The 22743-nt window shown below is 36.4% G+C and overlaps 1 protein-coding gene across 14 annotated transcripts in view; it reads left to right on the top strand.

Moving 5' to 3' along the window:
- The first annotated feature begins 2885 nt into the window (after window positions 1–2885).
- Window positions 2886–22743, top strand: part of SEC31A (SEC31 homolog A, COPII coat complex component) — a 64017-nt gene continuing 44159 nt past the window's right edge. For 4 of the 14 annotated variants that reach the window (XM_060012260.1, XM_060012261.1, XM_060012262.1 and 1 more), the window contains exons 1-7: window positions 11556–11808; window positions 13091–13173; window positions 13828–13951; window positions 15238–15436; window positions 17375–17470; window positions 18741–18881; window positions 20249–20391. In XM_060012260.1, coding sequence (XP_059868243.1) covers window positions 11756–11808; window positions 13091–13173; window positions 13828–13951; window positions 15238–15436; window positions 17375–17470; window positions 18741–18881; window positions 20249–20391 — 839 coding nt within the window. In that variant the 5' untranslated portion in view covers window positions 11556–11755. The other 10 variants (XM_060012269.1, XM_060012271.1, XM_060012273.1 and 7 more) reach the window with 7 other exon arrangements.

Genomic DNA, 22743 nt, shown 5'->3' on the forward strand with positions numbered 1-22743 from the left:
TTCAGCATCTTTTCGTTTAAATTGTACTAGGAACAGAAAGCCGCTGATGGTTGAAATGGAGCATTTACTTCTTTGGATTGAGGACTGTAATCAAAAACAAATCCCAGTCAGTTTGGCATTGAAGTTAGTTGCCGCATTGAAGGAAAATGGTAATTACAAGGACATCTATTTACTGCCAGTGAAGGCTGGTTTCATTGTTTCAGAAGTCAACATGAATTGATTAATGTTAAGCTACCTGGTGAAGCTACAAGCTCAGATAAGGATGCTACTGTGAAATTTGCACTCAAGATTCCAAGAATTACAGGCAGTCCTTGCTTTGCACAGTAGTGAGAGACTGTACTATGCAAAAAACTGCAGGATTTGGATGGGATGTAAATGGAGTTAGAAGATAAAGATGATCCTGGGAATGTTGACACTGGTGCCATTCAAGAAATAGTTCTAGATACGCAGGAGGCAGAACTTAGTGAAGGCAGATATAAAGTTTTACGTGAGTAAAGCAGTTGTAAAGGATGAGCGTGTCTCAGAAGTCATGCTGTTGAAAAACTTCACATTGAAGGAACTTTCAGAGATGTTTCATGACATTGACGGCACAAAGGATAAAATTTTGGAAGCTGATTCAAACTTAGAAAGGAGTATGACAGTTTGCCAAGGCAGAGATAAGATGCACACTCCATGTTATAAGTCATATAATGTGAAGAAAGCAAGCACTTTTCAAACTACTTGATACATTTTTTTATAAAGAAATAAAACATTATAATTTTCAGTGTTTCTAGTGGTTTGTTTTGGGGTTTTGTTTGTTTGGGGGGGGGTTGTTCGATTTTGGGGTTTTTGGGTTTTTTTGTTTTTTGGCTGCGCTGCGTGGCTTGTTGGACCTCAGTTCCCCTACCAGGGATTCAATCTGAGCTCCAGCAGTGAAAGCGCCAAGTCCTAACCACTGGACCGCCAGGGAATTCCCAATGTTTCTAGTGTTTTAAATATTAATTTTACTATATTACATTTATAACCAACACCAGAGGGTTTTTAATGTTTGGGCAAATTTTAAGGTTACAGAATAATCATAGATTGTTAATCCCATAGATTAAGACTTTGCAGAGTTTCAGCTTGCATAGTCAAAGCCAGAACCTCCTGCATTTAAAACAAGCTAAGGAGTCTTTGTATTCAACCAGATATAAATACATCAAGTTGAGAAACCACTATATTTTAGCCTTATAACCATATATATTATAATTGACATTTTTCACATTGTCTTTGTATGCTACTACATCAAGTCTTTGAAATAAAAATTTATAATACTAAATGTCTCATTTGGACTTCGAGCATTAATCCATTTGTAGGTAAAATCCTGTCTAATAGAATAGGGGTTGGCAAACTTTACTGTAAAGGGCCATATAGTAAATATTTTAGGCTTTGCGGGCCATATAGTCTCTAGCAAATACTCCTTTGCCCTTGTAGCACCAAAAACAGCCATAGACAATAACAAACCATTTAGCATGACTCTGTTCTAATAAAACTTTGTGGATATAAAAATTTGAATTTCATGTAATTTTCTCATGAAACTTTTCTTTTGCCATTCTTAGCTCACAAGGGTCTACAAAAAGGGGGTTCCGGGGTGGAGAGGTTTGCAGTTTGATTTATGCAATAGGGACATGTAATTGAACTGTACGATTGTATACCAAAGAATGTAACCACTGCTTGCATCATTGAGTTTTGAGAAAGTTGTTCTTATGAATACTTTTCCATACCATTGCACACTTACAGGTAGTAGGGTGGGGGATCTTTGGGGAATGGGGCAGTAGGAAATTCAATGTTTCTTTTCACTTGACTCAAATGATGGTCCCACTTTTAAGTCAGGGATTTTTACTGACACCTTTTTAGGTAAACTAGTCCTTGCAGCGGTAAGTAAAAATGGAAGGCTTTTTAGAATTCTAGAAATTAGCAACTCTAGCCTAAGACTCTTGAGCAGGTCTACTTCAGCCCTACATAAATAAATATGCTTTTTAAACGGAACCAGAAGTATAAAACGCTAAAAGGGTGTTGAAAGGAGTACAGTGAGTACAAATGTGCCTACTGTCTTAAATAAGAGTGTTTGCTATATTTTGCTTTGTGTGTGCAAAAAAGAGATACTACTTCCAGTGAAGGTGTTTAGAAAAGACCCTTGACTGGTGTAATGGGAAGAGAACTATACAGGTTCTGTACTTTAGCAAGTGATTTTCCTCTGGCTTTATTTGTTCGCTGTGAAATAATTCCTCCGTAAACTAGAAACAACATCCAGGCAACGCACTAATTAGATGCCAGGCTCTGGTGAAACTAGCAATAGTTACAGTGACTGAAGGCAAATGCTAACAGATCTCAAATAGTACCACAGGATACTAACTGGAATACCTTATTTACCCCAGTATGCCTCTTTAGAGTAACAAATCAAGTACGTCCACAACAGTCTTTGGGTATAAACAGATCCGTTTGGTTTTAAAGAAGTCTCAGTAAGCAATGCCGTAGAACCAAGTAAGCAATTTTAAGAGCCCAGTCACAGTTACAGTTGTTGCAATAAGGCCCTTGCAGCCCGATTTTCGGTGGCTGGTCGCGTTGGTAGTGTCGCGGGGGCTGCTGACGTTTCACAGGACCAGTGCTACGTGGCGTTCCTGCGGGCCGGGGCCGTTCTTCCGCTAGGCAGCTACGCCCAGCAGGATTTTTCTTTTTCGCGTCGTCCTGGTCGCCACCGCACGCCACCTCCGAGAACCGATCCTTAACCTCACGGGGGCGCGCGCGGCGCGGGAGCGAGCCCCCTCCTCCACCATCGCTCCCGGAAGTGCCGTGGCCGGCCGCGCGCCGGGGCGGGCGGGGCAAGGCGTCGCTCCCGGAAGCGTCGGACAGCCGGCTGGGCGGGGTTGCGACTGCCACGTTGGAGCGGAACGTGGAGGTGGCCCTGGGCAGGAGGAGGAGCGGCGGCGAATGCTGGGAGAGTCCGACGAGCGCGGCGCTACTGTAGGAACTGGTCGCCGGGGGTCCCCGCCAGGTGTGTCCGCCTGTCCCCTTCTTTCCTCTTTGAGGGCCCAGGCCCTTCAGGGAGAGCCTGGGCCAACGCTGGTATCCCGGCCTCGGTCTCCGCTGGTCGCTGCCAGCCTGCGGCCCGGCCTCTGGTGGAGGCGCGCCCGGGTCTTCGTTTCGGGCCCGGCGGGTCAACGCCTGGCGTCACGGCTGCTTTGGAGATCGCCCGGTCCGCATCCGCCGACGTTTCCACTGCTGAGCAGAGGCGCCCCTGAGACTTGCGACAGGGTGTCCTGCCGGCGCCCGTAGCTGGCGTCTGAGGTTAGGAGACCTTCAGATCCTTGTGCACAAAGAGGTGCGGTCCCCAAGGGCGAGGGAAGGAAACAAACCTCAGGATTACTTTGGTTGACTTTAGTTTGGTTGGGATTTTTTGTTGCTCTTTGAACTGTTGCCAGATTTAAAGGTTCGTAGGTTTTAACTATAGGCTGTTGTCATTTAACCAGGATTGGATTATTTTAAGGGCAGTAGTCGCCGGTCGCAGCCTATACCTCGAAGGAAGTATCATTGAGTGTTGTATGTTTTTGCTAATAAGTTACTATTATACGAGGTTAAATTACGGGGCAGGTGTAAAATACATCAAAATATTGCCTGGGCTTACGAGCATTATAAACTTTTCCGTGAGCGCAAGGAACTAATTTTACCTAGGTCATTCTGAAGTTGCATTGATGGTGACAAATCCTTCCTCCTAAACTGTCTTTCTAACCACAGAAAACTGAAATTTGATTGTCTTTGTGGGCAACTGTAACTCTATTTAATCAATAATTATGAGCCTCGTCCTTGTTTCATGCTGTCTTAAGTTTTCTGAACATAACGATTGTTCTAGAGTTGGCTAAAGTTTACTTACCTTTTCTTAGTGGTTCTTCTGTGCTCCTGGTTTCTCATTGTCCCTTAATTACAGCTCTGGGAAAGTTTCGTAGACTCTAAGAACTTTTGGATAAGTTGAACTGTTTTTGTTGTTGTGAATTTCTGTTACACACATCTAAGTTTACTTAGGAAATGTGAGATTTTGAGTGGATTTACAATTATATTCCTTAATTGTATATAAGCAAGTTCTTTTCTGAAACTGATAGCATAAGAACGGAAAGAAATTTTTGTAGACTGTAAAGAGCAATGATTCTTAACCTTTTGGGATTCCACTCTTTTAAGGATCTGATGAAACCACTGGATCATCTTCCTAAACAAATGCACATATACACACGGATAGGATTTTCTGTATATTTTCATGAGGTTTACAAATCCCAAATTAAAGATTCTTGTAAGTTGATACTATTAAATTGATTTTTCAATTGTCTTTAGAAGTGTTGTCATTCTTAAATAAGTTAATTTCAGCTCAGAAAGTTTTGTTTATTAAGACTGCAGATAAGCGTGACACCATTTAGTTCAGTTTTGTTTATTAAGACTGCAGATAAGTGTGACTCCATTTAGTTCACCAATGCACAGTTGCTTCTTTGATTTGGTTTTTGTTGAGTGAGATGAGCCTAGAACATCAATAACATTAAACAAATTCTCTAGAACAAATGTGCCCATCCATAATGAGGTATTTTGCCCACACAAGATGGATTTTTACTAAAGACAGTGGCAGCTAGGGATTGTATTCCTGGTTTGGGAGTCAGAGTTTCCAGTTCTGTTACCTCTTGCACTTTTTACTTTCTGGTTTAGGTCAGCTCTATATGTAGCCTTGTAAGGTTGGTGTTTTTTTAGAGAATAGTACTGTTGGGTTTTAGTGTTGCTTCACAAAATTAGCGTTTAGAAAATGCAGAAAGAAAGTTTTCACTTAACTGCACACAATTGCTGTGGAGACAAACTTGGATGAATAAATAAAAGTTTTCTGGATCATATATTTTCTTCAGTAGATGTATTCTTTTGAAGATTCACTGGGGTAAACATTTTAAATTGTGACTTTTGTATTAGCTGCCGTTTACAAGCATTGATTGACCAGGTGCCAGGGACTGTTCTCTGTGAATTCTCACAACAAACCTATGGTGTACTTTTATTACAGTTATTTTACCAAATGGTTAGCCATGACACACATAGATAAAGTTACATGCTTAAGGTCAGAGCTAGGACATGGTGAAGCTGGGATTTAAACCGAGGATGTCGGCTCCAGTCTCCATACTTTTAACTGCTGTGCTATAGATGTTGTCTTATAGGGGGTATATGTAAACAAACCATTGTCCTCACAATTTTCTTTTAATATTTTCACAACTATGTTCTGTGTAAAATAGTCTTGAATGAAACAAATCTACATAGCATGAATTCTAATCACATACAATATTGAAAAAAATTACACAAAGTTTTTAAAGCAAGTCTCACTTGGGAAATACGCGTTTTAATCTAAGACTTCTTTCTTCATATTTTCAAGAAAACTAGTTACAACTAAGTGGTCATTTTTAAGAGGAAATACACATGTATCTAGATGAAGCTGTATTTCCATAGTATTCTTAATAGTTTTGAGAATGATATGTAGTCTATGGTATTCTTGTCTAATTAGATTCAGACTGCTTAATGTAGTTCTAGGCTATTTGTAGTAGAGTGATTTGATGTTTTTTTAAACAATGGTATTTAAGCCTTATGTTCAGTACAGGTTCATAAGTGGAACTGCTTCTGGTGGAACATTGAGTACTAAGGCCAAGAAATAGACTTTATAAATGCTTTGAATTCCTACTTAACCATTTTATGTTCTTGTGAATTTGTCTCTCTCTCTCTCAGTAAGTGTTACACATTAACTAAGTGTTCATGAATTCAGTAGCCCTTGTTGTATCTTTAAAAAACTTTATATATATGTAGCTATTTTGTTTTCACTTTTAGAAATTATTCTAAAGGCACTTTAGTACTTTCCCCTATTTTTTAAATAAGTTAAGTTTTAAACAGTGAAGAATTTAAAAATTAAATATTTTACTTGAAATTGGTCTTTCTAGCTCATCAGTCTTTTTGTATTCCCATAAATACAGACATTCAAAATCAATCAAGCAAAACTGTGTATCTCAGTCTGTGCTAAGCAATTTTGAGTCCAAAAAGGGTAAAAGCTGTAACACTTGATTGAAAAAATGACAGTATTTGTCGATTTGGTGAGACAAGATGACATATAAAACAGTTGGTAAAACAGGCGATGGGAAAATATGTACTAATAGAATGTTAAAAAGTTTTATTAAGATAAATAAGACACTTTATTGTAAGATGCTTGAAGTGTGGTACAGACTAATGTAAAGAGTTAAGAGACTATTTAGATCAGTGTGGATTGGACCAGTAGGGCAGATTTCATGAAGGACCTGGGATTTGAACTTATTATTAAAGACAATTGGCTGAGAAGAAAAAGAGGGCATTTCATATAAAGAAAATAGGCCTCTTTTTCACTTCTTAGAAAATTGGGATTTTTTTTTTCTTCACAATAATCTTAGGAAACTAGATGTGCAGTTTTCTTGATTAATCTCATGATAGTAATAATCTTTAAAGTAGTTAGCATATTAAAACACATTTTAGGGCTTCCCTGGTGGCGCAGTGGTTGAGAGTCCGCCTGCCGATGCAGGGCACACGGGTTCGTGCCCCAGTCCGGGAAGATCCCACATGCCGCGGAGCGGCTGGGCCTGTGAGCCATGGCTGCTGAGCCTGCGCGTCCGGAGCCTGTGCTCTGCAATGGCAGAGGCCACAACAGTGAGAGGCCCGCGTACTGCAAAAAACAAAACAAAACAAAAAAAAAACACATTTTAATTTGTGTTTGGACCTCTGTAAAATACATTATCTCATTTCAACCTCACAATATCCCCTAAGGTAATCATTCTTAACCCCATCTTACAAAGGTAAGTAGGAATTGGGGCTCAGAGAGGTCAAATGATGTGTCGACGGTGTCAAAAGTAACAGACCCAGTATTCAAGTTGAGGATTAACTCCAGAGGCCCTGCCTCTAAGCTATGTAGTTCAACCTTCTATCCACTTTTGCCTAAACTAGGCTGTTTCTAAAATACATGTCTTCTTCCCTTAATTTCATCATGCATTGTAGTTTCTTTGCCATTCATTATTTCTCTTAAATGTTAATATTTCTTCTATAATTAAAATTGAATACTTGAGCTTGTTGTAATAACAAGTAAGAGCTTGGACTCTGGAGCTAAACTTCTGAGTTCAAATCTTGGCTCTGCCCCTTGCTAGTGTGTTCAAATTATTTAATCTTTCTGTGCCTTCATTTTATTATCTGTAAAATGTTCATCAAATATAAACAATTTGGACATGTAAGACTCAGGGCATGTTTTTAGTCTAAGGCCCTCTTAAGGAAACTGTTAGAGGATGAACTTCATCCTCCAGAGATGAGTAAGAAAACTGCCAAGAGTACTGTTGGAGAACATTGAGTATATTTAACTACAATAGACCTGAGGCTAAAACAAAAGTAGGAATAAGGAAGAAGGAATAAAATGTACATGTTAAATATCTGATGATGTAGGAATTGGTCGTAAAAGTAAAAAATTAAGAGAACTGGGAAGTAAGAAGAAAATTGGGTGTAGAATAAGTTTGTGGATTGCCTAATCTATAATGGCTAGGAGTCAAAGAACATCATTTAAAGCTGACAAATCAGTTAGTAGAAGTATAAGCATATTTAACAGTACAAAGGTAAACACTGAGAAAGATAATACTGTGATTATAACTGTGTGATGCAAGAGAGGCAGTAAGATTATATAAGCTAATTTTGTTAGTGCTCATAGTAGTTAACTGTGTAAAGAAATAGAGGATTAATAGTACTAAGTGAAATTATTTAAAATTATAGTAACAAAGATGGAACCAGAAACATATACTAGAACAAAAATACAAATCACTCTAATTATCAAAAAAATTAAAAATACACACACAAAAATAGATAACAGTGAAAGACATTTTTTAATTTAACATTATAAAACCAAACATAGCAGACTATGATAGAAATGAGAGTAACCATTTCTGTCATATCAGTAAGTTTTAAATACATTTATTAGCTAATCTATTAAAATGTTTTCAAATTGGATCACTAAGCAAAACCTGATTTTTTTTCACTGTATTCAAGATAGCCAGGGAAAACAAAATGGTTCAGAAGTTGAAAAGGCCAAAGAGCACACATAAAGGCAAATAAAAAGAAAGCTAGGCTATTGATCTCAATATGAGACAAAGTGAAATTCAGGCCCAAAGGCATTATTTAAGATGAAAAATATCCTGTAAAGCTAAAATATGTATTTGACAGTGAACATTTAGCATTGTGAATATCTGTCTACCTATGTATTCAATATGTAAATATGTAACTATGTACTGAATAACAAAGTAACTTTCATAAAGCAAGTTTTAGGAGATACCAGGAGAAATAGGCACAAATGCACTAGTAGCAGGATACTTTTAATTTGCTGTTCTTGATCCAGGACAGATCAAGTGGGGAAAAAAATAATAATAAGGATATAGAAGACTTAAACAATTAAGTCAGTAGGATAGACTTGATTAACATATATTGAACTCTGAAAACAGAGCACCCCTTCCTTTTAGGTCTTCTGGAACATTCACAAAAACTTGCATAGGCCCCAAAGAAAACTTACATAAATTTCATAAAGAAGAAATAGTACAGAAAAATCACAATGCAGTAAAAATAAAGGCCCCTCCACTTGGATATTAAATTCAAACTGTTGTATCAATGGAGAATACAAATGGAAATTGTAAAATGGGTGATCATAATGATGAAAACACTAGTAATATATAGGATCCAGTTAAAGCAGTGTGCAGAGAAAATTCAAAGCCTAAAGAAATAATAAAAATGGGTAAGTGAAGCATTTAACTAAAAAGTTAGAAAAAGAACAAAGTAAACCAAAAGAAGGTACAAGGAAGGAATTAATAAAAATAAATGCAGAAATTAATGAATTCAAAAACAAGAAAAGTAGAATAAGTAAATCCAAAATTTGGCTGTTTGTAAATACTCAGTAAGCAAGTCAGTAGCTAAGTTAATTTTTAAAAGGAGGGTAGGGGAAAACAAAACACATATTCTTAATAAATAAGGACTAATCACCATACACAGCACAAATTAAAAGAATTATGGGGAACTTCTCTGGTGGTCCAGTGGTTAAGACTCTGAGCTCCCAATGCAGGGGGCCCGGGTTTCATCCCTGGTCAGGGAACTAGATCCCACATGCCACAACTAAAAAAAGATTCTGCGTGCCGCAACTACAGATCCCCCATGCTGCAACAAAGATCCCACATGCTGCAACTAAGACCCAGCCAAATAAATAAATATTAAAAAATAATAACATTGGATAAAAGAATCATGAGTCTATGTTTGAGTCTAAACAAATAAATTAGAAAATTGTAAAAAAAATAAAGGAATATCATAGGAAAATGTAATTTACAAAAAATGACCTTGAATAAAGAGAATTCAGGACTTCCCTGGTGGCGTAGAGTTTAAGAATCCGCCTGCCAATGCAGGGGACACGGGTTTGAGCCCTGGTCCGGGAAGATCCCACATGCCACAGAGCAGCTAAGCCTGTGTGCCACAACTGAGCCTGCATGCCACAGCTACTGAAGCCTGCATGCCTAGAGCCCGTTCTCTGCAACAAGAGAAGCCACCGCAGTGAGAAGCTTGCGCACCACAACGAAGAGTACCCCCCACTCGCCACAACTAGAGAAAGCCTGCGCACAGCACTGAAGACCCAATGCAGCCTAATTAATTAATTAATTAATTTTTTAAAATTTCAAATGGATCAATTATCCATAGAAGAAATAGAGAAAATTACCAAAGGAGTACTTTCCCCCAAAAAGCACCAGACCCAGATGTTTCACAGGAGAATTCTGTTAAATCTTTAAAGACCCAGTAATTGCAATGCTGTTTTTGAAAGTGTTCCAGAACATAGAAAAACTCCCACATTTGTTATGAAGCAAGTATAACATTGATACCAAAACCTGACAAAGACTGTACAAAAGGAGAAAACTATCGATTGAATCTCACTTAAGGCTCCAGGAGTGAAACTTTTAAACAAACAAAATCTAGCAGCACGGTAGTAGAACAATACATCATGGTCAAGAGAAGTTTATTCAGCATATGAAAAGATGGTTCAATATTAGGAAATCTGTTAGTGTAATTTGTTTTATTGGTAGACCTAGGGAGAAAAATCATATGATCATCTCCAATTACCTAATGAAAAAGCATTTGACAAAATTCAACACCCAGTCTTTATGAATAGCATTCAGTAAAACAGTAATCGTTGGCCATTTCCATATATATATTTGTGTATATATATATATATATATAGTACAGATATAAACGTGTATATATATGTATATATACACACAAAAATATATGTATGTATATCTCAAATTCCAAAACCATGCTCAGTGGTGATACAATAGGCTTTCTCACTGAAGAACAAAACAAGAAAAAAATACCGCTGTTATCACTACTCTTGAATATGGTACTATTAGTACTGGCTAGCTCACACAAGAGAAAGATATCAGAGGAATGACAATTTGAAATGAGGAAATAACTGTCACTGTTGGCACATGGTATGAGTGTATATGTGGAAAACCCAACAGAATCTACTGAAGCACTACTTCAAGAAGAGAATTCAATAAGATAGCAGAATTAAAAATGAATGTAAAGAAATCATTAGCCTTCGTATAACAATAAGAACATAGACATTGTAATGGAAGGGAAAAAAGCCACATTTACAAACAAACCAAAAGAAAATACTTAGGAGTAAGCAAACCCAGTATATCAAAAAAATTTCAAACGATACTGAAAGATAAAAAAGAAGGCTTAAATCAAAAGACACCAAGTTCTTGATAGGAAGATTCAGCATTGTGTCAGTTCTCCATAAATTAATTTACTAATTTGGGTACAGGTTCAATAAAAAACACTAACGTTCTTTTTTTCTTCTAAAAACTAAACTAAAAAAAATAGTTTTTCTTCAAAAACTATTCTGAAGTTTAGTTTTAAAAAAAAAAGTAGGGTTTCCCTGGTGGCGCAGTGGTTGAGAGTCTGCCTGCCGATGCAGGGGACACGGGTTCGTGCCCCGGTCCGGGAAGATCCCACATGCCGCGGAGCGGCTGGGCCTGCGTGTCCGGAGCCTGTGCTCCGCAAGGGGAGAGGCCACAACAGTGAGAGGCCTGCGTACCGCAAAAAAAAAAAAAAAGAAGAAGCAGCCATAAATGAATTTGCTAGAAGAAAACTGTTGATGAATGTCTTCATAACTGTAGCATGCAGAAAGCCTTTTCTAACTAATCAAAATTCAGAAACCAGTTTTTTTAAAGTGAGAAATTTGACTGTAAAAAAATAAAAATGGTACACTGATACATTGGAATATTTTTTCAGTGCTAAAAAGAAATGAGCTATCAAGTCACAGAAAGACGTTGAGGAACCTTAAATGCCTATTGCTAAGTGAAATAAACCAATCTGAAAAGGCTACATGTTGTATGATTATAACTAAATGATATTCGGGGAAAAGGCAAAACTATGGAGACAGTAAAAAAGATCAGTGGTTACCAGGGAGGGAGGGAAGAGGAGGGACAGAGGAAGAGAGGGATGAATAGGTGGAGCACAAGAGAGTTTTTAGGGCAGGGAAGCTTCTGAATGGTACTAAAACGGTGGATTATACATTTGTCAAAACCCATAGAATGTACAACACAGAGTGAATCCTAGTGGAAGCGATGGACATTGGTTGATAATGATGTGTCAGTGTTGATTCATTGATTGTAACAAATATACCACTGCGCTGTACAAGATGTTGATGAGTGGGGAGGCTGCGTTTGGGAGGCAAGAAGGCAAGCGAGGGAGGTATGTGGGAACTCTCTATACTTCTCACTCAAATTTTCTGTGAACCTGAAACTGCTCTAATAAATAAAATCTATTTTAAAAAAATGGAAATTTTGTGAAAGGTAAAAAAAAATAAGCAAAATCAAAGATAAAGTCTGATAGCTTAATAGAAAAATGGGCAAATGATATAGACAAGAATAGACAGAAAAGGTGACAGAGAAGGAAATATGGATGACCCATAACCATACAAAAAAAGATGTTCAACGTTATTTATAGTATGAGAAATGCAAATTACAACTATCCAGAGCTAACATTTTTCACCTATCATGCTGGTTACCCTGGAAGGTCTGTAGGGCAGCAGCTGCTTATGGATTACTCTTGGGAGTATGAAAAGGTACAGTTGCCATGGAGGGCAACTTGGGAGTATCCATCAAAATTAAAATTACTTTTATCCTTTAACGCATCAGTTTTACCTCTGGAAATCTACAGCTTTCCTTGCCCATGAGTGAAATAACATGTATATATGGCCATTCATTTCAGCATTGTCTGTAAAAATAACAAAAGATTAGAAACAGCTCAGGTGTTCATCAGTAGCAGGCTAAGTAATTAAATTATGGTACATCTTACAGTGGAATAGTATGCCATGTGAATGCATTTATGTAAAATAACAAATTTTTTTTTTTATGCTATAGCACAGTACCTCCTGAATTTTTCTACCAGAGTAACTTTAACAGAGAATATATAAAATAATGGCGTGTGGGTTTGTAACTTGGAGTGACCATTCAAAAAAAATTTTCTGCTTTATCTTTATCAAATCTGTGGGTTTGTTTTATTCTCCTCTGTGTTAGTCTGTTTTAATTTAAATTAATTTTTCAAACTGCTCTTATTGTTGAGTAATTGTGCTCCAGGAAGATGCACTTTGTTTATTATGTGCCGTCTCTTACCTCTGATATACTGCCACCCATATTGTCTTGTCTGAGAAACATATTGTGTACCAAGATTAATTAACCAAATACTGTCCCTGTTTTTGTAGGTTTCTTTCCAGATTGATTTTTCAACTGAAGAGCTGTAATCTGTAAACAGTTAGAATAGCCCTATATTTGTCTCAAAATAATTTAACAAGTTTCTCTTCTTTCTAATATTGAACATTTCCCAACAAATGATACGTAGACCAATTTGACTTACTGGCATTCCAGCACTACTAATGATGTATTGGTTTGTCTAGTATATTTCTATGTAAAAAAATGTTTCTTTGTTCCATATTACATGTTTATTATATTTCTGTGTGAAATATTCTCTTTAGCAGGATGAAGTTAAAGGAAATAGATCGTACAGCCATGCAGGCATGGAGCCCTGCCCAGAATCATCCCATTTACCTAGCTACAGGTAAGTTCAACAGAGAGAAGATAGTATGAGTCACCTAATTCCTTCTCTTCCGCATCGGACTTATTTACACTTGTCCTTTAAAATTCAGTTCAAGCTTCATCTCCTCTAGAAAGTCTCTCCTTCCCTGGCGAGATAATGTCCAACCTTTGGATCAGCTGAGTTCTGTGCTTGTACATCATAGCGTTAATCATGGTCTGTTACATTTAGAGTGTCTTCCCCACTTCATAGAATTGTGCTTTATCTTTATTCCTCCAGTATTAAGCACAATAGATAACATGTAAAAAAGTTAATAAAATATCAGTTTGAATGAATGAAGAACAGTTTTGATGCTAGCATTTTTATATAAAAAGAGTTGGAGTTATATCATATGTAACTATAAGCATGGGGCTGTTTATACAGAGAGGTTTTAAAATATCTATAGGCTTAAAAAGTTATCTTCACTACCCACTCGTACAAACATCATCTCTGAGCCTTGCATCAGAATCTTATTGCTATAGTAATTTAAGCATCTGCTCAGTGGTATATGTGCTGAGATTTCAACCACTAGTGCAGCATTCATGAGTGAGATAATTGAAAAGCGTGCATTATTTTGTATGGTTTTCTCTGAGTCTTCTATTTTTGCATGTGTAGTTACCATGAATGTATTTTCTGTAGGAACATCTGCTCAACAATTGGATGCAACATTTAGTACCAGTGCTTCTCTTGAGATATTTGAATTAGACCTTTCTGATCCATCCTTGGATATGAAATCTTGTGCCACTTTCTCTTCTTCTCACAGGTATGAGATTCAACCTTAAATTCACATGATTATTCAGTTATATGTTGTGGTTGATGCCTAGTGTGTCTACAAATGTTCCATTATTAGAAACTGTAAGGAATACTATCAATGACGTGAAATACTTTGTGAAAAAATATGAGTGCATTTCTACGGAAGTAAAAGAAGTGTCTATCTGTTTTATTGAATTTTTTACTACTGACTGTTATGTGTAGGATAGGAAGGAGAGGCTCTAGTTTCTAGTATTTTTTTCTTATGATACAGTAGAGTTACTTTCTTTTATCTCCTTTTACCTGTTTACAAAAAAAAGGTAGGTACGACTAGAAAAAGGAGTAGTTGGATGAATATTAAGATGTTAATAGTGATTTTCCCTGAATGGAGGTTGGTTTTTTTTTCCCCTTGTACTTATCTATATTTAAAAATACATTTCACAGAGAATTTTATTGACATGATTTCTGATACAATAGGTGTTTAGATCACCTTTCCAAGTACTTAAGCTGTATTATAATGCAGAGAAGGACACTTTTCTTTGAGTAGTAAAATATGCTTTATTGCCTTAATAGCTTGGCAAGTTTTGGGGAAGAGTTTTACCTTAGCTAACAATACAGTTCAGATGATGGAGTCTCATGGGACCTCCCATAGTCTTCCAAGCCCTCCCACTGTGATGGGAACCCCAGATACCTTTTGTCTAGCAGTTTTTCTCCTCACCACCATTTGTCTTGTATATCTCCACGCTGCCACCTTGCCAAACCATAATCTTTTGTTCTCCACCAATGGGGTACTTGTCATAATAGACATAATTTTGATGTCACTTTTCTATTCTCAGAATACATTATTTTTCTTAGAAAATTTCAGATGACTCCCTTAACTCCTTTACTATTTAACAAGTAATTTGTTAGTGACTACTTCTGTAGTCAAGTAAAATCAGGGAGGTGGTTGATTAGCTCTATTTTATAAATGGACCAAAGTAACTGGCTTAGGGTCTCACAGATTCTAAGTGGTAAAACCATTCTTAAGCTCATATCTTTTGACACACAAATCAAGTGTACTTTGTCATATTAGCTCTATAAAAGAGTTTTTATACTCTTTAAGATTACAAAATGAAACATGTATGTATGAGTATAAATAAAAACTAAAATGCCATTTCACCAAGTTATGCAGTTACCAGAAAGAGAGGAGAAGCAGTGTTTTTGAAGTATTTATGAAAACAATTAAATGTATAATTTCAGATTCTTTTCTACATTTATTTGACTTCAAAAAAGAGTTATTTTGCTCATTTTCTCTTAAAGGTACCACAAGTTGATTTGGGGGCCTCATAAGATGGATTCCAAAGGAGATGTCTCTGGAGTTCTGATTGCAGGTGGTGAAAATGGAAATATTATTCTTTATGATCCTTCTAAAATTATAGCTGGTGATAAGGAAGTTGTGATTGCCCAGAATGACAAACATACTGGCCCAGTGAGAGCCTTGGATGTGAACATTTTCCAGGTTAGACTTTTGACATTTATTCTTAATTCTTGAAATAATGTGCTGCTTATTTTATATAAGTATATGAATCTGCTGTGCCTCAGTCTTGAAATTGAAAGCTAAAACTGTGCCTGTGCAGATTGATGAGTGAGTGTATTTGTTTGAAGAATGGAGGGTTCAAGGGCTTCCCTGGTAGTGCAGCAGTTGAACATCTGCTTGCCAATGCAGGGGTCACGGGTTCGATCCCTGGTCCGGGAAGATCCCACGTGCCGCGGAGCAGCTCAGCCCGTGCGCCACAACTACTGAGCCCATGTGCCTAGATCCCGTGCTCTGCAACAAAGAGAAGCAACTGCAGTGAGCAGCCTGCGCACCACAACGAAGAGTAGCCCCCACTCGCTGCAACTAGAGAAAGCCAGCATGCAGCAATGAAGACCCAACACGGCCAAAAATAAATAAATTTTAAAAATAAATAAATAAAGATCTTGAATTATTAGGATACTTGAGTATAACCAGAAAATGAATATTATCTTTTTTTTATTTTTATTTTTTTTATTTTTTTGCGGTACGTGGGCCTCTCACTGTTGTGGCCTCTCCCGTTGTGGAGCACAGGCTCCGGACGCGCAGGCTCAGCGGCCATGGCTCACGGGCCCAGCCGCTCCGCGGCATGTGGGATCTTCCCGGACCGGGGCACGAACCCGTGTCCCCTGCATCAGCAGGCGGACTGTCAACCACTGCGCCACCAGGGAAGCCTGAATATTATCTTAAGAAAGTTTAAAATAGTTATTTTTCTTGTATTATAAATAGATACTTTGGGTATAGAAATATAGAAACCCTAACTTCTTCATTTCTGCATCTACTCTTTAGATTAGATAGTTAATTCCTTTGTTAATTGGATTAAACAGCTGCTGATTTTTGGTTAGTGTCTTGTATCATAGGTGGCTACTACCAGAATTCCTCTGTTTTCATAGTTATATGTCAGTTGTTTATAGAAGTATTAATGAGAGTGAACAGTAAAGGATGAAAGTCAGTATATGAACCTCATTATCTTCCTGTACTTCATATCACAATTTTAGGGTCTTTTTGACCCTAAAATTGTGCCACCAGGAACTAGATTGAACATAAATGAAATGTAACAAGATTGAGTATAAATGAAATATAAATACGTGAGGACAAACATAGAAAACAAATTTATGGTTACCGAAGGAGAAAGGGCTAGGGGAGGGCTAAATTAGGAGTTTGGGATTAGCAGATACAAACTACTTTATATAGAATAGATAAACAATAAGGTCCTACTGTATAGCACAGGGAACTATATTCAATATCCTGTAATAAACCATAATGGAAAAGAATATGATAATATATATATATAACTGAATCACTTTGCTGTACACCAGAAACTAAAACAACTATTTTTTTTAATTGAAGTAAATCAACTATACTTCAATAAAAGAAATTTTTTAATAAATAAATATGTGAGGATTTAAGACAAGAGATTTTACTAGCCCTATCTTGGTCCAGCTCCAGAGGCTGGCTTTGAGGTATCCTGAGATAGATGCCATTATTTTAGGATTTGGCTATTTGTCTGAAGCAATAATTGGTGACTTATTTTTGTCTCCCACAACAGGTCCCCTTCCAGAGATGCAAACCACAAGCAGTAATGCCCATATAGTTGCATAATTAAGAATTTATCCATGCAATTACTTTTTAATGTCTTATATTAAAATGTCAGTAGATGTATTGTCTTTTTAGTTTAATAGAATTTTATAATGTCTCTTTAAAAAACTATATACATTTCAGATTGTTATGCATAGTTTTTAGGAATTCATGCATTTTGCTTTTTTAATTAGAAAAATTATATGCCTTAAAACAGACAGGTCTTTCCAGCCCTGAATTGGATTATTCTGAGTTCTCTTAATTATTTGTAAGTGCTATTTAGTTGTTAATTGTTTCTTATTACAGACTAATCTGGTGGCCTCTGGTGCTAATGAATCTGAAATCTACATTTGGGATTTAAACAATTTTGCAACTCCAATGACACCAGGAGCCAAAACGCAGGTATTACATTGATTTCAACGTAATCAAAAGAACCAAAATCAGTTTTTCTACACTTTGTTTTTTTCACACAGAATATATTTGTTTAAAATCAGTTTTTAAATGTCACTGATTTTCCTTCAACATAGTAAAGTATTAATAAATATGTTTCTTTAGAGTATCAGTGAATCCTTCAATAGTAAATATTTATTTAGCACTTACCATGTGCCAGACACTGTTTGATATACTAGACTTACGGTAGTAAATAAAATAGACAAGTCTTTAATAATTTTCTTAGGTATAATATTTTATATAGTTGAGTATTTTATATAATATGGTATCTTAACAATATCCAACCTTATAATAAAAATCATAGACTAGAGAGGAAACTTATTTTTAAAAAAAACACTCAACCTGTTTCTTATGTAATTCTAATAAGTTGAGAAAGAACAGTCCTCCCCCTGCCTCCTTGAGTTTCTTTATGTTGTATAGACCAGTGGTCCCTAACCTTTTTGGCACCAGGGACTGGTTTCACAGAAGACAGTTTTTCCACGGACTGGGGTGGGGGGGTGGTTTTGGGATGATTCAAGTGCCTTATATTTATTGTGCATTTTATTTCTATTATTATTACATTGTAATATATAATGAAATAATTACACAACTCACCATAATCCTGACAGGAGGTGGAGCTCAGGCAGTAATGTGAGCAATGGGGAGCAGCTGTAGATACAGATCAGAGGAAGCTTCGCTCATTCACCCGCCGCTCACCTCCTGCTGTGTGGCCTGGTTCCTAGCAGGCCGTAGACTGGTACCGGTCCGGGGGTTGGGGACCCCTGGTATGGACTACTCAATATGAGTGGCCATTATAACGGGCCCTAACATTTTGGCGATCTGAAAGGTAGCATAATAATAGTGTGTGGCCTACCATTTATTAAAGATAGTTTTCTAGGTCTAGGTTGTAACTTTTGCTCTGCTTAGATGTCTGTCATATTGACCAGCATCTACTTTGTGGTCTGTTATCTACCTTGGAGCAGTTGCAAAGTAAAGAAACAGTGCTTGGTTTGTAACAGGAGCTTAATAAATGCCTGGTGATAAACAAGGTAAAATACTTGAATTGGCATATACCTGAGCCTTAAACTCTATTGCATGATGTTGAGAACTTAAAAATATAAAAATAAATTTTTGGAATGAATAGATCCGATTTTTAAGTAATCCAGTTTTTAAAAAGAATTAGATTTTGTAGTTAAATTTGATTATTATTGAGAAATGGCTTTTAGTAGTTTATTCCTTATAGCCTCCAGAAGATATCAGCTGCATTGCATGGAACAGACAAGTTCAGCATATTTTGGCATCAGCCAATCCCAGTGGCCGGGCCACTGTGTGGGATCTTAGAAAAAATGAACCCATCATCAAAGTCAGTGATCATAGTAACAGGGTAAGTTTGTGATTGATTTGTGACAAACATGTTTTATTCCTGCTGTAGCTATTCCTATATAGTTTGTCAGAGTAGGCAACAAATCAAATTTCTATAAAGTCAAATCCTGTCTTTTTATGGACCAATCATGTTGGAATGAGAGGTTTCTTCCTTTGGGGAAAATAATAAAATTCCTACTAAACCGCACTGGATATATTAATGATGAAGAAAAAGATTGGTTAATCAAGGGGGTTATTCCGTGATATACTGGTTGTTTTGCTTTGCTAGCTGTTACAAAGCATTATAGCAACTTTTTAATTCATCTTTAGCTTTCTCAAGAATGTAAAAATTTTCCCTGCTAGTAATTTTATGACTATGAAGCTGTAGTTTCCAGACTCCTGGCTTCATCTTTTCTGATTAGGCACTGCTAAAGTGAGCTGATGTTCTCCCACTTAACACAGTATATGCTGTTGTATAACACATTACATTTTCAGCTTTATAGATTCATTAATATTATGTCATCATGTGCTATAAAGTAATTTAGACACAGTTTAGGCCTTGTCTTGTTAATTTGTTTTTAATTACATTGTTTAGTTGGACATTTAAAAAAAAACGAGTTTGCCTAAATCAGAGAATACATATATAACTTAAAAACAACAATAATAACAACAAAAAAAAAATTTTACAAGAATGTTTCTTCAGGGTATTATTTTTCAGTGAGTCAAAAATTTTAAAACAAGTTTCAGTGGAATAAAGTATACAATAAACATTTCAGTCATCTTTTGGAATACTTAATAGGATCTGAACTTCCAGGTAGTTCTCAATAATAATGTTAATTTATCCCATGTGAAAATTGAAATAGTAGTTGTTGCTTTAGACACTTTATCTTGATTTTTATGGTGAAATAGAGGAAAGATATGAATTTTTTGTCATTTAAATCTTATCTCTTTTAATTTTTCTGAAAGTATTAAATTTTAAATTTATATAAAACTTTTCCCCTAGTTACAATTTTGACAGGAGATCTCATTTTTGGTATAGAATTATTCTGGCCCAGAATGATTTTATGTATCAAAGGGTTGGCTGAATTGAAAACCTTTAAACTTTTTATGTTTAATACTACTGTTTAAGAGTGTTTAATAGAATTTAATAGCTGTATGGAGCTTTTTAATAAACTGAAATTTTAAATAAATAGAAATAGATTAAAATAATGATTAAATAAATAAGAATTCTTTTTTTTAATATGCCTGAGCTGATGTTTGGTACTGTTTGCTTTAACAAAGGCATATTCCTCCTGTTCATTTTGGCTTTTCATAAAATAGTATGACTAAAAATAAATAAATAAATAAAATAGTATGACTGATAAAAATGTGAGCCTTAACTATGTACAGATGCATTGCTCTGGGTTGGCGTGGCATCCTGATGTTGCTACTCAGATGGTCCTTGCCTCTGAGGATGACAGGTTACCAGTGATCCAGATGTGGGATCTTCGCTTTGCCTCCTCTCCACTCCGTGTCCTGGAAAACCATGCCAGGTATCTTGCTGCTCTTCCAAAAACACTTAATTTGTGTATTTTAAAAAATGTATTTACTTACTACTTTGAATTATCAGATAATTTTTTTTATTTACTTATATAGTTAGTTATTTTTGGTTGGGTCTTCTTTGCTGTGCACGGGCTTTCTCTCTAGTTGTGGTGAGCAGGGGCTACTCTTCATTGCAGTGCACGGGCTTCTCATTGCGGTGACTTCTCTTGTTGTGGAGCACAGGCTCTAGGTGCGCGGGCTTCAGTAGTTGTGGCACACAGGCTCAGTAGTTGTGGCTCGCGGGCTCTAGAGCGCAGACTCAGTAGTTGTGATGCACGGGCTTACTTGTTCCGTGGCATGTGGGATCTTCCCGGACCAGGGCTTGAACCTGTGTCCCCTGCATTGGCAGGTGGATTCTTAACCACTGCACCACCAGGGAAGTCCCAGATAATTTTTTTAAATTAGGGAATCTACTTTGTCTCTGTCTTGTAAAAGTCAATGTAAATGGTTTATTTTTATTTTAAGCAATAGTCATCTGATATTCTATACCAAAAAATGGTAATCAAATCATATCACAAAAACATGAAAATGTGTTAATGGATTTTCCACTACTTATTTCAAATAACAGTTAATAGATCAAAATTCTAGTATATCACAACATTTTGGGACAACTCATGACCTTATACAGTTTGATCTTTATTTGGTTCATCATACTTATCAAGAGTCTTCCATAACATTAAATGTCAAGCAACAATTGAAAAGTTTGTTTTATTTCTGAGTGTTTATCTTTTTTTTTTAACATCTTTATTGGAGTATAATTGCTTTACAATGGTGTGTTAGTTTCTGCTTTATAACAAAGTGAATCAGTTATACATATACATATGTTCCCATATCTCTTCCCTGAGTGTTTATCTTAATTTAAAAAGCAAACATTTTTGAGAAATTAGGTGGTTCATTCTGTCTTTAATTTTAATAAATGTGTGGATGCTCTAAAAAAGGTATGAGAATTGTCTTGTGTTAGTTTTAGTAACATTAAATTTAGTTTGTGGGAACTCGCTGCTGGTCCAGTGGTTAGGGGTCTGTGCTTTCACTGCAGGGGACACGGGTTCCATCCCTGGTTGGAGAACTAAGATCCTGCAATCCTCGCGGCGTGGCCAAAAAAAAAAAAAAAATTTAGTTTGTAATTACGCACATTTCCTATCATTAATATTCAGGTACCCAGGGAGTTCATGCACATTTGTTCAATGTTTTTAAACGAGAAACAAATCCCTTTTAATGTTATAGTACTTTCTAAGTACTTTGGGCTTTTTTCTTCTTTCCTGTTTGGGGATATGTAAACTAAAATTTTAAATCCCTTCACGCCCCACCCCCCCACCCCCGCCCCCGCCCCCGCCCCATAGTGGAATTACACACTTTGAGAAGTCTTAAGGTTTGTGACCTCTCCTTGAGCTTCTTATAAAGGAGAAAAGAGTCTGGTCAGAATGTAATCCTGTTTAGATATTATGCTTCAATAAGCTCTTTGTAAAGAAAAGATGATTCTGAGGTGTTTTAATATTTTTCTCACACTGGGTAAGGTTTTATTTATTCATTCAACACTTGCTTATTGAACACGTACTCTGTACCAAGCACTGTGCTAGGATTCAGTAATATAACAGACAAAAATTCCTGCCCTTTTATTACAGAGTATTGAGCAGAGTTCCCTGTGCTATACAGTAGGTCCTTGTTGGGAATCTGTTTTAAATATAGCAGTGTGTATATGTTAATCCCAAACTTGCAAATGTTAGCTTGATTTAGGCTCATAACAAACCTATGGTGTAAATACTATTATCCCATTTTACACATTGGAAATTGAAGCTTGGCAAGGCTAATAAGCTTGGCTTAGGTCTCAAAACTAGTCAAGTGCTGACTTCCAACCCATACATACTGATCCTAGTATCTATGGTCTTAACATTACATTCTGCTGCCAATTTTAGGAGTGGTCATAATTTAGCAAGATAGAATACCATACTGGGTGCCAGGAGCAAATCAACCTCACTAGTTCTCAATTTTCTCCCTCTAGTAAATGCAAGAGTTGGAGTATATTATGATTATAATATGATCTTTAAGGTCCCTTCCAGTTCTACAATTCAGTGATTTTAATACTTAGTAAGAACCTAAATGTTCCTTAACATGTGATATTAAATATGATATTGATTTCTTTAAAAGGCTTTCTTGACATACCTTGAAATTTTTGACATGCATGATTAGATTCTAAAGAGCGGAGACAATAAAATTTCATTATTGCTACAATTGGGGAAAGTTGAATATGGACTCTAAAGTATTGCATATAAGTGATAAATATTTTCAGTATGTAATTGTATTTT

This window comes from Delphinus delphis, chromosome 5 (genome assembly GCF_949987515.2).
Source record: "Delphinus delphis chromosome 5, mDelDel1.2, whole genome shotgun sequence".
Lineage (NCBI taxonomy): Eukaryota > Metazoa > Chordata > Mammalia > Artiodactyla > Delphinidae > Delphinus > Delphinus delphis.